This window comes from Vigna umbellata, chromosome 5 (assembly GCF_029865625.1).
Source record: "Vigna umbellata cultivar VRB3 chromosome 5, Vumbellata_1.0, whole genome shotgun sequence".
Taxonomy (NCBI): Eukaryota; Viridiplantae; Streptophyta; class Magnoliopsida; order Fabales; family Fabaceae; genus Vigna; species Vigna umbellata.
In genome coordinates, this window is record NC_142169.1 from 63,981,707 (window position 1) to 63,998,079 (window position 16,373).

A 16,373-nucleotide genomic window follows, 5' to 3' on the forward strand; every position below is an offset into this window, starting at 1 on the left:
AAATAATTCAGAGGACTTAATAGCAATATAAACTATTGAAAGATCAACATAGCAGTGTACTAAATGAAGCAAATGTTATATTTATGATTTCATATCATACAAGATTTCTTCTAACAATTTTCTGACAGTCAAGTTTAGAATTTACTTGTGTTTTTATATCAAACTTTATACAGTCTTCTCAAACCAGAATAGAAGAATGCTATCTAAGAAAATCAGCAATCAATAAATTCTACATGGCATAGTCAGAAGGCCACAACATAATGAATAATTCTAACAAATGAATCTCTACAAGGAATAGCTTCGAGTCATGAAGGTCTCAGGCCTAAAAAATAATCTTTTACAACATTTCCCATATGACCAAAGTCTCAGCTGTTGATATCTTGTAACAATTAATAACTGAGGCAACTAAATGGTGGTGAGCTTTGTAATATGATGTTTACAGCAACAACAAAATACAAAATTTGAATTGCTTGCAACAGGGGTTGGAAATCTGATCTGAGTGAGTATCTTCTGCCAGAGTCAAACTAGTCATGTACAGTGGAACAAATGGTAGCCTTTTCTGTTAGTCTTTGGTTATCTGGTTCAAAGAATAGAGTTGATAGCAAATCAGCACATGACAACAGTCTTTCAGCATCATTATACAAGTTCCCCCATACTAGAATGTACTTTTTTTCAACTGATATTTTCAATGAAGTAATGGATAGTGTTGGAAACCAACTCCAAACAGCACAACCACACGAACCTTATGATCTGATGCACCATATATTCCAGTCCAAGCCAACATTTTTGGTAACAGAATTTCAGATAGCTCCAATACTTGTTAAAGTCATATTACGGGAAGATTCATTTCCTATTTTGGTGAAAGCTCTTTCTCAGCTAGACTAAAGGTCACCTTCAAACGTTCCTGCACATTTTGTAGGATGTTCTTTGTAAGTCTTTTCTGATTCTTTGAGCTTTTCAGCCATTCCATTCCAAATAATACTTGCACTTTGCATCCCTTTGCTTTTGGTGGTAAATCCTCAATTTGGTACCGTAGGTGTATCTGTGTGGCATATAGGAGACAATTCAGTGGTGGTGCAAAAAGTGAAAACAAACAGAAGGATAACAACAACAGGAAATCATGAAAAACAAGAGATAACAGACAAGCACTGAAAGTCTAGAAATAAGCTACACTTGGCTAACTCACATTGAAGTAATCACCAAGAGGAACTCCATGAAGGTTCATAAGCTCTTCCACAAGCCAACCCTTTCCATCTGAAAGGGGAGATCTTTGCTGAGTACTTGTCACTTCACCTTTATAACTTGAAATACGCTTCTCAAATTTGTAATATACAGCTCTCTCGGAGATGTCATGGTTCTCTGATACCCAAGGAGTATAAGAATAATTAAGATAACCAAGTTTTTCCATGACGCGTCGGTCCAACTCACCCCCACTAAATATCTCCATGAGGTAACTTGCCTGTATTAATGAAAGGAAAAGAACTATAATCAAACTGAAACATTTGAAAAGTTGTAAAGAAATGATGAATAAGACTCAATAATTTGCAGTTATGGCAATAACACAACATGCATGGAATATAGTGCATATTTTTGCACGATGAGAGAGAGAGAGATTACAGGAATTGAAAGCGAGCAAGAATAGATCTCAGACATGCTAACATCATCCAGACCAAGGAATGAGCCACTCTCTTCACTTATAAGGCTTTTGCTATCAGATTGTTCTTCAACAAACTCAACCTTCTGTTCAGGACTCAAAGATCTGGCTTTCCAGAGAGCCATGATAGTCCTGCATCACAGAAATATTTTCTTAGTAACATGTGATATCTTCTATTCTATTCTTTTTTAATCACTACACCTTAAATTTTTTCTATATGCCAGCATCTATAGAGAAGAATCTCATGAGATAAGCCTCCGAAAACAAAGGAATCATTTTGTGGTGGTTAAGAAAACTTTCACACCAAAATCTATGTGGAGAATAGGACAGTTGAGAAGCAACTGGATTTGGTGAAAGATAATTTGGAAGGAAAAACCTCCAGATATTTCCATATAACAAGCTCTCCTTTTCATTATTCAGGCGCTGTACAAAAAAGTTACAAAACCAGACCTTTGTCACCATTAGACAAAATCCTCATAATGATATGGTTCTTCATCATAGTAATACAAGAAATGAAAGAGAGACTGAACATAGAATAGAGATATTTTAACACAAGTTGCAGATATATAAGAAATAAGTTATTCGACAGATGTTATATAATTTTCTACCTGTGTGCAACGTTGAAAGACACAAATGACTGAAAATGGAACTTCAGCCTGCCTTGTTCATCTTGTGTTTTTGCACCATGCCTTGCATCCACACCTCTACCCTTCCGAAGAGTTATGACAATTATTGGACTCCCCATTGAAGAAAATGTAGGAGGAACGACCTGAATGTCTTCAATATCTTCCCAAAGGAAAAAGAATCTCGTCTTCTTTCCAAACAAATTTGCATGAAATCCAATAATTCTTGCTGAAAGAAACAGGCGGCCCTGCAGAGAAATATTCACAATTTGATGAGATTATACTATACAAGCACGTACCAGTAAAATCCAGAGTAGGAAAATAGACCAGAATTTCAACATCACATAACAGAATAACCACACCTGCAGGGGCATTTTTCTTTTCAAATGACAGGTGAAATCATTGATGAGAAATTCCTCAGCTGGAAGCCCAAAGAGTTTCTGAAATGCTGAATTTGTTTGAGGAGACCGCAAGTTAATCTACAAATTTTTTAAATAAAAGAATAAGCCAGAAAGAAAGGTGACAGAACAGAAGTACGATACAGCACAGAGACAGTGTTTTAATACCTTCTTCCCCACTTCTTTCTCCATTTTACTTAAATATTCCTTTGCAACATTGCCACCTCTAGTGTTGTCCAAAAAAATTCTTAGGTGCAACTTAGACTGACATGCCAAAGCCAACTTTCCTTCAAGGGGAACCCATACATCAGCAAGATCTGCTATGTTTGTTTTCAGAAAATTAATTTCAGCATGTCCTAGAGATTCAGCATCATCAAAAGGTCCATCAAAGTCATAAACAACCGCATCCAACACAGAAGGAGGATCATCCATTGCATCAAACTCAAATATTTCTGCAAAGATTGACAATGTTCTTAACAAAAAAATCATATAAAATACATATCCCGTATAGGGAAAACTGAAGTTCCGTATTGCACTATTAGATCATTGGATTCGAACAATTGATCCAGGTAAACACTCACCATTCCATATAGGATTAGATTTCTGGAACTTGATTGAACTAGTTCTTGTTTTCCCATTGCAAGTAAACACTACATATGGATCAGACAACCCACTAGAATCAACAGAAGCTAAATTACATCCTTCAATTAAGGCAACAGTAAGCAACCACCCATCTCCTTGTGCTTTGATTCCATGGTCACTTCCTAATATTGGAGTACCAAGAAAAATCAATATAATCACAGACTCATGGTCATTAAATGAAGCAAATAGGCGCTAAACAGTTAAAAGACAAAAGTGACAAACTCATCATCTTTTATTAAAAGCAACACTAAGTCAGTGAGAAAAAGGAAAACCAGATTGCTGAAATGTAAAGTATATTAAAACTGAGATTACCCTTTTGTGCTCTGGCCTTTATAAAACGTGAGATTATACCCAGCATGCGTTCACCTTGAAGAACAAAGACTGCACAGAAAACAAATTCACCAATTGAATCTGGCAAGTCCAGCCCACCAAACTCAAGCCCTTGAATTGTGCTGGGTGCAGCCAGCCAAATGTGAACAAGAACATACAACCCCATGAAAACTGTTGTGAATACTGTGAAATTAGCAAAATACTGCACTGCAAGCCTCCAATCTGATTCAGGTTCTGCATGTAATGATGCCAAAGCTTGCTCTTTATTGGAACTAAGGTCCTTTGGATCAGCAGGTTTAACAGTTTGGGATAACAAAGTGGCATACTGATCAAAGCTTTCTTTCATGCCTTGCCGAGCCCCACTTTCTATCATTCCTTTCATCATTGTGCTCTGTAAAAAATTCATTCGCCATGATACAATCAGACGTGAACACTGTTCTCCTGTAGGCAACTCCGCTCCGGGTGTGATTACATAGAGTATTTCTACCCTAAAAGTACCCCCGTACATAACATCAGGAGTGCTGACACTGGCTAGAACAGCAAAGTTCTTGCCATCGGCTTTTAAATATGTGTGCTCCTCGTAGGCTTTGACAGCTTTAATTAATTTACTAGGAGCCTTGAGATAAGAAACTAATCTTTTGAAGATCTTCCCATCATTCTCAAACTTCCAAGGTCCTATTTCTAGTTCTGTACTACCCTGTACCTCCGCCAATGACTTGAGAAAATTTGAATCTGATGAAAATAGTAACTCGTTCAAGTCTTCTGGTGCAATAACATATTGTTGATCAATAAACACTCCCGCTGGTAAATTGTTAGGAATTTCATTGCCTTGATCTTCAGACTGTATTTTTCTCATAGCTTCTTCAAATGTCACATTAGAGGACTGATCTTCGTCATTCACCTCACTAACTTCAACTTTGTCAATTTCAGATTGATCCAAGTCAATGCTTCTGTGGGTTGAATACACATCAGTGCTCTTATTAAAAATTTGAGCAATTCTACCTGTTATTGTTTTCTGTGTACTAGATTTTTCATCCTTAGCAGATGTAATTTCTTCACTGGAAGGGGAGGACGAGCTTGAACGGGCTGGGGATGATCTTGAAGGTGATTCTTTTGTTCTTGGATGTGATAATAGATCATCACTACTATCGTGTGTCTCCATGGATGCATTCTTTTGTGAAAAATATATGCTCAAACGAATCTCACCTGCCAGGAAAAGGTAAAAAGAAGAAGGAATTTAAGTTCAAGGTAAACAACAAAACCACGTTTCATATATTCATGTTCAGAGTTGGTGACCAAATTATTTTCCAGATGGTGTTTAAGTGGATAACCCTTTGAGAGGTATGATACAGATTTCATAGTCTCAAATAGACGTAATGCAATTTACACCATTTTATCAGTCCCAACTTTAAGAAAAAAACCAATACAACAGTATGAGTAGTTTCTATGGAATGAGATTAAACCTCTCATTTCATCTTATGAAGAGTATGAAACATCATTGTTTCCTGAAATATTACAACGTCAGTTTGGTCCTACTATGATACTTTTTTTTCAAAACCAAGATAGTCTAAAAGTATATGTTCACTAGCAACAAATTGATGTAACGCAATGACAAAATTGTTTGAGTATAAATTTAGTGTCAATATAAAATAATCAAACAATAAAACTGATAGTTTAAAGGGAGAGAGAACAAACATGGTCCCTCAAATGTTAGGTAAGGAGCAAAGTATTGGATAAGGTAGAGGAAAGTACTGTTCAGCAGCTTAACACACCAGATTCCTTGTTCTTGGACTTCTTGCTTTTGGGTTGCAAAGAATACCAAGCAGTGCCAAGGGACTTGATCTCCTCCTCAAAAACAATGGAAATTGGCACCTTAAGTTGACCCACAAAGTCATCATTGAAGAACTTATCTTCATCCATGACAGATATAACCAACTCCTCGTTAAGGTCATCTACCCTAAAGCTAAACTCCTCATTCCACTTTGGATTCAAGCTCTTCTTGATCACTTTGGTCCTGAACCTGTGCTTCCCCAACTGCAGCCTCACGTACGGATCACTCAACCCATTGGGATCCGTCGGTGGCAAGTTCTTTGCTTCGATCACACGAACCACAAGCTTCATTACGACGTTCTAGAACTCAAAAGGGAACAAGAATCAGAATCTTGAGGTAAAAAAGTCAACTTTTTTAACCGCCACGTAAAATACGGAGCACCCTAGAAAGATCTTCCAAAAGGGTAATGCAGTTTATGACAAAGTTGTAGAAAGAATCAACTGAAAGTGGAAAATCATGAATCAAACTGTTCCAAGCAACATAAAATCTTCAGCCAGCAAAAGAAAAACCAAGCCATGAATCAGACACAAACATATGGAAAAACAGAAATCTTGGTTGGGCCAAGAGAATTGCTGATCTATGTGGAAACGAATTCAGAACTAAATTTCTGCGACGAATTAAGCGTGATCAGCTTAAATATTTGAGAAGGAATCAGAACACTTTGTCAACTACCAAAGCAAGAAGGGCATGAAAAAAGGAACAAAGATTTTGTGAGAGGATAATCAAGGAGATATAACTGCTGGAATGAATGATCGAGACTGGAAGAGAAATAGGATTTTATTTAATCAATAAAAATAAATTTTGGATATGAAAGTGTGAAAAGAGGATAGAACAACATGAAACCAAGTTTTAAGTAGTTATACTTTTCTCATATTAGATTGACAAATTTTGTTGAACTTTTCTCATATTGGACCTTACCGCGGTATCTACGTATACAGTGCTAATCATATCTACACTGTTATTAAATTATTTTTACTTTTATACAAAGTAACTTTTTTTCCTTTTTCTTTTTCACCAACTTATCAATTAAAAAGAAAATCTTAAAACCTGGTTTCAAGGCTGATTTTAAGTAATGAAAAAGCAAGTGTTCTATGGTAGATTGGTATATCCATGTTTGGTGAAGTAATTTTATTTAAATATCAAGTATTTTTATACTAAATTATGCTAAAACTTCTGTGTCTTAAAAACGTGGTTATCAAGAAAATTGGATTAAAGATAGTAGATGCTTGTGATATTTTTTTCCCACTTTTTGTTTCTTGCTGAAGTGGTTCATGAATTTAATATTGATTGGAAGAGTTCTCACCCTTTTCTAAGACGACACCACATGCTTTGGGGGTCCAATTTGGAGGGCACCCAAAATTTGTAGCCCCTCCTAAGGGCAAAGACTTAAATTATTACTTTATATTCTTTAAAGAAAAAGTCAATGTAGACTCATTAATGTATCTACCGGGTGTGGTAGCATTTAAAAATACAGGCATATTTTCCTTGTGGGTTGGAAAAAAATTAATCCAATTTATATGCTTGAAGCTATGAACCCTAGAGAAAAAAAAAACTTTCAAGAAAGATATTTAGTGAGATTTTCTCTCTGGGTTATCTAATTTCTTCATGAATTGCATAGAAACCCTTTCATCAATCATGATGTTGCTGGAAAAGGAGTGAAATTTTTCGTTGTGTTTGACTCGTTCTTGCTCCTCTCTGCCTCTCATCACACATATATATCAGAAAAGTTATTCAACATGTTTTTAGTTTTCTTAAACACTCCTAGGTTGTTATTGGATGACATATTATGGTTTTCCGCAAATATAAAGTAATTTTGAATAGTTAATAAAGTATAACTAACCATAAAAAGTTATGTAAAAATGTAGAGTTAAAGTTTACTAATGGGTAAAAAGATTTACTACAAATATATGAGTCTAATCTAATTTATATTGGAGGATGACACTATTTTCAATTTAAAACTTAAAAATAATAAGTTTTGTAACTTTTTTATTCAATTCTTTCATTCTTATTATTTAATGTAAAATTTACATTCGTTATTAGATTTCCAATGTATTTTTAGTATAAATTTTTACTTAAATTTGTTAACGAAATATAAATAATTAAATATTTTAAAGTAAAATTTTATAATTTATATATGTTTTAGAAAACACGAGGAATGTATGCATTAATAACAATAATACGAATATTTATTTAATCTATTTAAATGGTAATTATTAGAGTTAAATGAAAATCTTATACTAAAAAATTCCACATAGCTTGGTATTTTATTTTAATGATATTTTAGAAGTTGTAGATTAATCTAAAATATCTTTTAAAAGGCATTATAATGCGATAAAAATGAAATTAGTGTTTAAAATTATTAATTTATAATATTTTTGGGAATTAATTGACACTTATGTGGTATGTTGGTGAAAAGTTAAACAAACTTCTTTCAAATTGAAAATTTTACAGGACATATAAAAGTATGTAGAAAGTGTTGGTAAAATTACATTGATTCAATTTATAAAAGAAAACAAAATTCTAAGTTATTACATTGATTCTTTCCACCTAATTTTCCTATTAAAATAGAGAAAATCTATAAATATAATTACAAGTATACGTCAAGTCTGTTGCCATCGTGGAATTTCATTTCTCAATTATCATACAATTTATTTTCATTTTTATTAGAAATTCTTAATTGTTCCATAATAAATATATGTCATTCTCTAGTTTCAATCATTCAATTTTTATTAATAACTTTATTTTGTTCATTTTATTTTTTAAATAACTTAAATATGATTTAGGTTTTATAAAAGGAATTTAATATATCTATATATGTATAATCATAATAAATTAAAAAAAGTCTGAATCAACTACCAATACCAAAATTATGGAACGGTAGAGATGAAAGTGAATTGATTTCCGTTGCTTTCAACCATCTTCCATACCTAACTGTTTTTATGGGATGTGACTATGACATAAAATAAAATTTCATAATTCTATTTAATGAAAGCAGTAAATTCATTACTATTTATAATCATTAGATTTCAAAAGTGTTATGAGAATAAAAAAATATAAAAAGTATTATAGTTAGTTTATGATGAACGTTTAAATTTGTAATAAAAAATGACCTTAATTAGTCTATCAATTCATTGATATTTTAACATATTTTATAACTACTGAAAATATATTCGTGCACAAAATTCAGTCAAATAAATTTCATTTGAATTGAATGCAAATATAAGAGACTGAGATTAAATATATAAACAAGAATTTACAGCTACTAACACATCAAAACGATAATATTTCAAATTTAGAAAAAGTAATAAGTATGAAACAGATTCTTCATAAAATTTTGATTAACGATTTGAATAATTAAAATGAAAAACAATATTTACGAATTTTCGTACTAATATAATGGTTGCTTAACAAATTGAAAATCATAATTTTATTAAAAAAAATTATTATGTAAACCATTTTTTTCAACTTTCTTTCTCTATTTCAAAGGTTACAAAAATTAACATTATTTCTTGAGGGCAAAATTGTTCCGAAAAACCCGTGTTTCAAAAAAATTATTCTGAAAATTCTATTTTAAAAATCTCATTTCAGAAATCCGTATCATGAAAATTTAGGAAACATTGTTCTAAAAGATTTGTAGAACAGGTAATGTCGAAGTAACTTTTACAAAAAGGCAAAACATCATATTAAGAAATAGTGGTGTAGTTAGAAATTAAGAGTGTAAAAAAAGAAAAAACTCAAAATGAATTTTTCCAAGATTTGGACTTTTAAAACACCTGAGAGCCCAAGTCAACACTTCTCCATCACCAAGTCTTCTTACTGTACTTTCCAATTTATTTTTTTTCCAAAAATATCATTAGATTAAATTTTTTTTACTTTTACCAATAACTTTTTATATTTTTAATTAAACATCCTAATTCAATACCTCATTCCAGTGGACACCACCCCCCTCCCCTCCTCTTTTCCTTCTCTTCTCCGTCACCCACTACCTCCCCCCCTCCTCTTCTCCTTCTTTTTTCCATTTTCATTTCCATCACCCATCCTCCTCCCTTCTTTTCTTTCTCTTTTTCATTTCCATCACCCACTCTCACACTTTTATCTTTCCAGTTCCACTAATCAGAACATTTTCATGCTTAATATTCCTATGGATCACGTCCATAATCATGACAATACTTAACCACCATCGTTACCTCTTTCAGTATCCCAGCAGCCATGTGTTCCGAACATAGTCCCTCCCTCATCTTATTAACCAACCTTCCTTTGGAGCACAACTCCATCACAAGGTGCCAACACTCCGCATCCTCATACACCACTTTCAGAGTTACAACCCCAGGGTGTCCCAACACGTGCTGTATTTTCTCCATCTCGCGGTGCACCGTCTCCTCCCCTTCCTCAGCTTCTTGCACGCGTACTCCACGCTTTCCCATATATATATATATATATATATATATATATATATATATATATGTACTGGTAAGACCAAAACAGATGTGGAAATCCGTTCGTCCTTCAGCGAACATAGATATCCGTTAACTGATGTCCGTTGAATGTTGAATCTTCCATTTTCGTTTATTTTTTTGAACGTTTTAAACATGATAATTCAATTTTTACTTAAGGATAATTGTGGAATGGGATGGTGCAGGAGAAGATTTGTGGTGGTACGGGAAACAACACCCAACATTAATTAATAAAAGAAAAACTATTTCAATATCAGCATCGAATAACATTGTAATGTGATAGTGAGATTAATTACAAAATAATCCAATGATCTTTCACATTTAAATTCTAAGGTTTAGTAACTATTTCATTATATTTATCACATGGCTATGTCACCTACATGTGGGTAATGCTCTTTAAAAATAATGATTGTTCCCCTCATTTTCATTACATTTAATATTTTACAATTTAAACATAGGTTCCATAAATGAACAGTTATACAATTTTATTAAACAATGTTAAGTTTCATTACATGAGTAATATAATTAATAAGCATATTGAATCTCAAAAACAACTGTTATTATTACTGAAAAACAAGTGTTATTATTACTGAAAATAACAACATATTGGATCGGTTACTTGCAATAAAAAAAATCTATTTATTATTTATCTTATTTACATGTATTTTAAAATTTGCAATAATTTATAGATATTTATAAATATTTAAAACAATATTTTATAATATTTAATAATAAAATTTAAATAAAATTATAAAAAATATATAAAATATAATATAAATTACATTTTATTTTAAGTAAATATAATATAATAAAATAAAATAAATTTTAATTTTAATTAAATTAAATTTAATAAAATATAAAATAAATTTTAATTTTAATTTTTAGATAACATATAAGTGTGGATTATCTATAAACCAGTATTAAAATACTTGTTTATAATTACCTATAGATATATATATCAACTATTCATTTCAAATTTTATTTACAAATGTGATAACAATTATTTTTATCATGCTTAATTATTACCTTGCATAGTTTTTTATATCCAAGAAACAGTATCTTTATTAATAAATTCATTTATTTTTCTGTTAATTTTATCAACTTCAATTTCTGTGCTTTACCCTATATATCAAATTAAATATGATACCCACAGTCAACTGTCAGGGTGCTAACTGATTTTTGTACTATATTTGTACTTGTTGTGTGACAGGCAGGTATACATATCTTTATATTTTTATTTTACCATTTTCTATTTTAGATTATTACATTATTATTTTAAGAATAATTTATATTTCTGATTATATAAATACAAGTATAATTGTCATGTTTAATTTTATTACAGCTATGTTTTTTGTTCATTATTATTATTTTTAATTACATTACATTTGTTTAATAAAATAGAGATACAGAGAACAGATATTTTAAATATTATATTATATTATATATATATATATATATATATATATATATATATATATATATATATATATATATATATATATATTTTGAGAGAAATTTATAAGAAATAAGAAATAAATTAAAGGTTTAATTGTTTATTTGCGTAATAGTGGATGAGAAATAGATATAACATTTTGAAAATTATCTAATTTAATTTATTTGATATAAAAAAGGTAGAAATGAATATAAATAAATGAGTTTGATTAAGATCAATATCTTTCATGAGTATGAATATGCATTAATTCGGATTGACTTAACAGAGATTGAGTTTAAAATGCATCAATTCAAATATCAAATACACACGAAATAGAAATTTTAAAACAAATTCAACATCTAACTCATTCAAAGAATTAAGAATTTCAGAACAGAACACTGCATAATTGTTTTCCTTTTTTTAAAATATAAAAACGAATCAGTTCACCCACAGTCTGTTTAAATTGAACTTGATTTGACCCAAACCAGAACAAATAAATTTGGGTTGAATTTTTTTAGTGATTAGATCAAACATAACCTCACATAAATCATTCAAGTACAAATTGGATCAACTATCATGTTAATATTATAAAACTAACTTGAAAGAAAATGGTTTTCTATTCATGTATATTATATAAAACATAATAATAATAGTAATTAAAATATATTATTATAAATAATATAACTAATGATAATGAGCAAAAGGATGAAGAGATTATTAATAGTCAAACCAGTATCCAATGACAGCTTACAAGATAGAAGACAAGAAAATCAACGTTGAAAATTTTGCAGGAACAATATTCGGCTCCAGACAGAAATCAGAACTCTAGTTTCTATTGCACGTTAAAACAATTTTGGTCCTCGCCTTACACTCACTCTACTTCTGCCTCTTGTAAATCTTAGCCAAAAAGGACTTCAATACAGCTTGAACTGCTTTGCTAGGATGAGCTTCAATGGAAGTTACAAGCTTCTCATAGCTCTTGCTCTCATACTCCTCAAATGCACCCTATTCATTTGGATTCAGAGTAAATAATCCAAAGAAAATCAACATCAATCATAATGTGCTAGCTAGATACTTGCAACTAAATTATTAACGAGGTAGATGTAAATGAAGTTCAAACCTTAAGATTAAGCTCATTATACAGGGCCTTTACTTTAGCAACATTTTCTGGATCTGCATTACCATAGTTGTCCTGCAAACCGCAAAATAAGTGATTTAGTGCAGCGTTATCACAGGAAAAATGCGGGATATATTAAGATGATCACTTACGTATAGAACTTTCTTTTGTTGCTCATTGCTAAGCTCCAAAGCTTTTGCAACTAACCAAGAGCATTTAAAATCTTCAATATCTGTACCTATCTGGTCCCATAGATAACTAGAATGAGATTAAAGAGAACTTGATGTTTCCAGTATCCATTAATTATCCAGGATGCTCACCTTTCCAATAGTATCAGGATCCCCAAAGCAATCCAAATAATCATCCTAAAATTAGAGGGGAAAGGGGAAGAGAAAAGATACGTCAAAATACAGTTTTTATGAAATATTTTAAGCTGATAGTGAAAGTATACACTAGACATACATCATTCTAGAGTCTAAATGGTCTTAAGAGAAGCGATCAAAACTATACTAGCAAAGTATTACCTGTACTTGAAAGTAGGTTCCCATCTCAACAAGAATGTTCTTCACATCAACATGGTTTTCCAGATTCTCACCCGCCATGAGCAATGCACATGCAACCTGTGTAAGGAGATATATGCATAGATAAATAGCAGACCATGTATTCAAATGGCCAACGGGACTGTTGGAAATGAATCTAATAGATAATAAAAACACACTTTTAAGTGACACTCATCGAAACATATCAACTTTCAATTCAGTTGTATGATAGCCTACAGGACAATTCGAAATGAATCAAATAGATAATAATAAAAAAACTACATTTAAATGATAACTCTTTAGAAACATATCGAACTTTCAATCCAGAAGGAGGTCAAAAGAAAATATGTGATTTCAAATGAATAACACATTACATGCATTTTATTATCTGTTTTCTAGTTTAATCAGAAAAGTATTAAAGATTCTAGCAGTGTAAAATACTGAGCAACTGATAGCTATTTGGCACCAGTGTTTCTAAGAAAAGGGCAAAGACGAAACCAAAAATAGCGAGGTTATACCAAAAAAAGGATAATAATACATACTGGGAGGTAAAACGAATAATAAGCAGTCTTGTACTGAACAATACGCCGATGCCTGCAGAAGATGACATCCATATGCAATCATTAGTACTGATTTCTCAAGACAGAAAAGGATAATGGACAAGAAACTGAAGAGAAAATGTATAGATCGCATTGAAACATAGTACATTGCTAGCTAGCAAGAAGAGAAGGAACTAGTAACAAGCAAATTTCACATCATATTCTTCACCACGCCCAGCCAAAAAAGATAGCCACGTCTATATCTAATAGGCATGTGCAGAATCAATTAGGAAAAGCCAGCAGTTATCTCTCTTCTGGTGTCAGCTTCCCGTCAGGTTTTACGGAATACTCTTGATTGAACTCTATAGAACGGACGTGATTTGCTCTCTGGCAGAAGAATTTATACTTTTTTTCTTTTAGTTGTTTTAGTCACATTTACATATGTTCCAGGATTTCATGTTTGTCAAAAAAGTGGTTAAGCAATAATAATTTCTCTCCAATTGTTCTCCTTGTTTTCCCGTACTCACAGAGTTAATGTGTATTTGGACAGGTCTTTTCCTCCTTGCAGTGTGGTAATCAGATCTATCATCTGTCCTGAAGCAGTCTGGAACTCAACCTAAACGAAAAAAAAAGCAAGATGGTCACATTTTAGTATATTGACTAGAATAGTCCCACATAAGGTAAACTTTGACATTTGTACTACCTCATTAAACAAATCAAGAAGATCTACGTAATATGGCTTTCCCCTAAAATGGTTCTTAAGAATGCGTGGAATATGGTTTCTTAGTAAAACTCCATCATTTGCTGCAATCATCCCAACCTACACGATACAATAATTAGAGATTAATACATTATCAGTGATAATTACTTAATCAGAACAGCAGATAAAGATAACACAATGGCTCATGTTTATTTTTCTGCAAACCTCGGGCACTCTAAACCAGCATGGCTGACCCCTACGTGTGTGCGAATTATCCATAATGTCATCAAGGACAAGAAAATACGCCTGAAGCTGCAAAACTCAACAACACACTATTTTAAGATCCCCCAATGCAATCATCACAGTAAACTCTGAAACCATTAGAACTAGTTTAATCATTTAAACAAGAAAAGCAAAAGCTTTCAACTGCCATACCCATTCAATACACCAACCAAGAGCACTAGCAAGGAAAATTTCGTCATCATTTAACGTCTGTCCTTCTTTCAACAGTTTGTAGCTGTCAATGACTGAGAGTCCCCGGTTCAACTTTCCTGCAGTTATAATCCATCTTTTATCAATACTCTTTATCTCGTTTTAACAGTGCTTCAGAACAGAACACCCCCTTCCCCTCCACTCTGTTCTTTCCTAGAAAGGAATGCAACAGACAAACAATAAACTAAAAAAATCACTCAACACAAACACATGAAATTCTCAAGCCACACCTCCTGGCACATTGTAGTCCAGCATCTGCAATAAATTGTAATACATAACACAGTAAGTAACACAACAAAATTCATAACATACATTTCAATGAAATAGCAAACATCTGTAATGCAAAAGACACAAGTAATGGTATAACTTAAATATCCCACAATAAACTCCATTGAATCTGAGAAATTTTTAGACCCACGTCACATCGAGATTACCGATTAAGTTGACTAAACTTATGTCTGCTGATCTACTACTACGGATTTTTAACATTAAACTGCTTTGAATCTGAGAAATATTCAGACCGACGTCACATCAACCTCAAATTTAACCAAATGAAACACATTTTTTAAACCACACATATTCTTCACGGAATATAATTGTACTCGAACCAGATAAAAAAAATATATTATTTCCATAAAGCTGTTGTATAATTTAACTCGAGATTACTGATTAAGTTGATTAAACTCATGTCTGCTAATCTACTAGTGTGGCCTTTTAATATTAAACTCCCAATTAGTGGTTGATCTACTCAGTCAGTGTTCGATGAAAGACACGCCAGCACCGTAATAAACCAAATCCACTCTCCTTTTTTGAAATATCAATTATATAACTCTTCTCCATCAACTCCGATTAAATCAAAATGCAGAAACTCGTAAAACTAAAAGGAAAAAAAAAAATACCCTGTCGACCCATTGGCGAGCGTCATCGGAGAATTCAAAAGCGGGGTCGTGGAGGAGTTCGTCTTTGAGAACGTAATAGACGTTTGAGAATGTGGACTTGAGATCCGCCATGGATCAGAAGAAGAATTAATTACTTAATAGAGGTAAAAATCAGAACAGAGAAATTTGGGTAGGTGTTTCAAATTTTGGTCTTGGAATTTTGAGATTATAAATATGAAATGGCTACAAAGAGGGGAAGTGATGACTTTAAGGAAGGAGGCGCTCTTCACCCTGCATGTGAGTGTGTCTTCTGTCACACGTGTGTAATGCAATTATATAACCCAGGTACCAAAGAAACACCCACAATTTTATTTTTTATTCTTTTTTTTAAGGAAAACTAATGGGTGGTGAATTGGAACAACACAATAATCAACACTAAAATAAAATTAGCTTTGTTTTGCTTTATTTATTTATTTATTTTAATTTCACCCTTTGATAGTAGTATAAAGTTATAGCTTAAATTACCAACATTGCCACCCCTAACTCTCTTTCGTCTTCTTTGCCAACCACCATCTACTTGTCTTTTTCAAATCACTGTTCTATTAAATTCCATTGAATTTTCGTGTTACTTAAATTAAGGAAGTTTCCAAGTTGGTAGGTGTAATAATTATAAAAACAGGAATACCTATCTTAATAATAGTATTGAACATTGCTAAATATCCGTCTTTTCAAAATTTATGATTA

The 16,373-nt window shown here is 32.1% G+C and overlaps 2 protein-coding genes across 4 annotated transcripts; both read right to left on the minus strand.

Annotated features, from left to right (window-relative positions):
* Positions 1–204: 204 nt before the first annotated feature.
* LOC124848625 (C2 calcium/lipid-binding and GRAM domain containing protein) lies at positions 205–6,306 on the minus strand. 3 transcript variants are annotated; one of them, XR_007029707.2, is made up of 10 exons: positions 5,420–6,306; positions 3,630–4,853; positions 3,257–3,439; positions 2,844–3,127; positions 2,640–2,756; positions 2,263–2,525; positions 1,618–1,786; positions 1,187–1,459; positions 743–1,042; positions 205–577 (listed from the first exon to the last, which is right to left on the minus strand). XR_007029707.2 is itself a non-coding variant. In XM_047326348.2 (9 exons), exons 1-9 carry the CDS (start codon positions 5,766–5,768, stop codon positions 851–853), a joined length of 3,054 nt encoding a protein of 1,017 aa, XP_047182304.1. In that variant the 5' UTR covers positions 5,769–6,306; the 3' UTR covers positions 205–850. The 3 variants fall into 3 exon arrangements, 2 of the variants coding, with proteins under 2 accessions (XP_047182304.1, XP_047182305.1); XM_047326348.2 differs by having other exon boundaries at positions 205–1,042; XM_047326349.2 differs by having other exon boundaries at positions 205–1,042; positions 5,400–5,539.
* Positions 6,307–12,058: 5,752 nt separating this feature from the next.
* LOC124848640 (farnesyl pyrophosphate synthase 1) lies at positions 12,059–15,930 on the minus strand. The gene is made up of 12 exons (XM_047326368.2): positions 15,651–15,930; positions 14,982–15,006; positions 14,695–14,810; positions 14,485–14,571; positions 14,263–14,379; positions 14,087–14,175; positions 13,563–13,614; positions 13,006–13,101; positions 12,802–12,846; positions 12,634–12,723; positions 12,485–12,556; positions 12,059–12,369 (listed from the first exon to the last, which is right to left on the minus strand). The coding sequence occupies exons 1-12, from the start codon at positions 15,759–15,761 to the stop codon at positions 12,241–12,243; spliced, it is 1,029 nt and encodes a 342-aa protein (XP_047182324.2). The 5' UTR covers positions 15,762–15,930; the 3' UTR covers positions 12,059–12,240.
* Between the last annotated feature and the right edge of the window lie 443 nt (positions 15,931–16,373).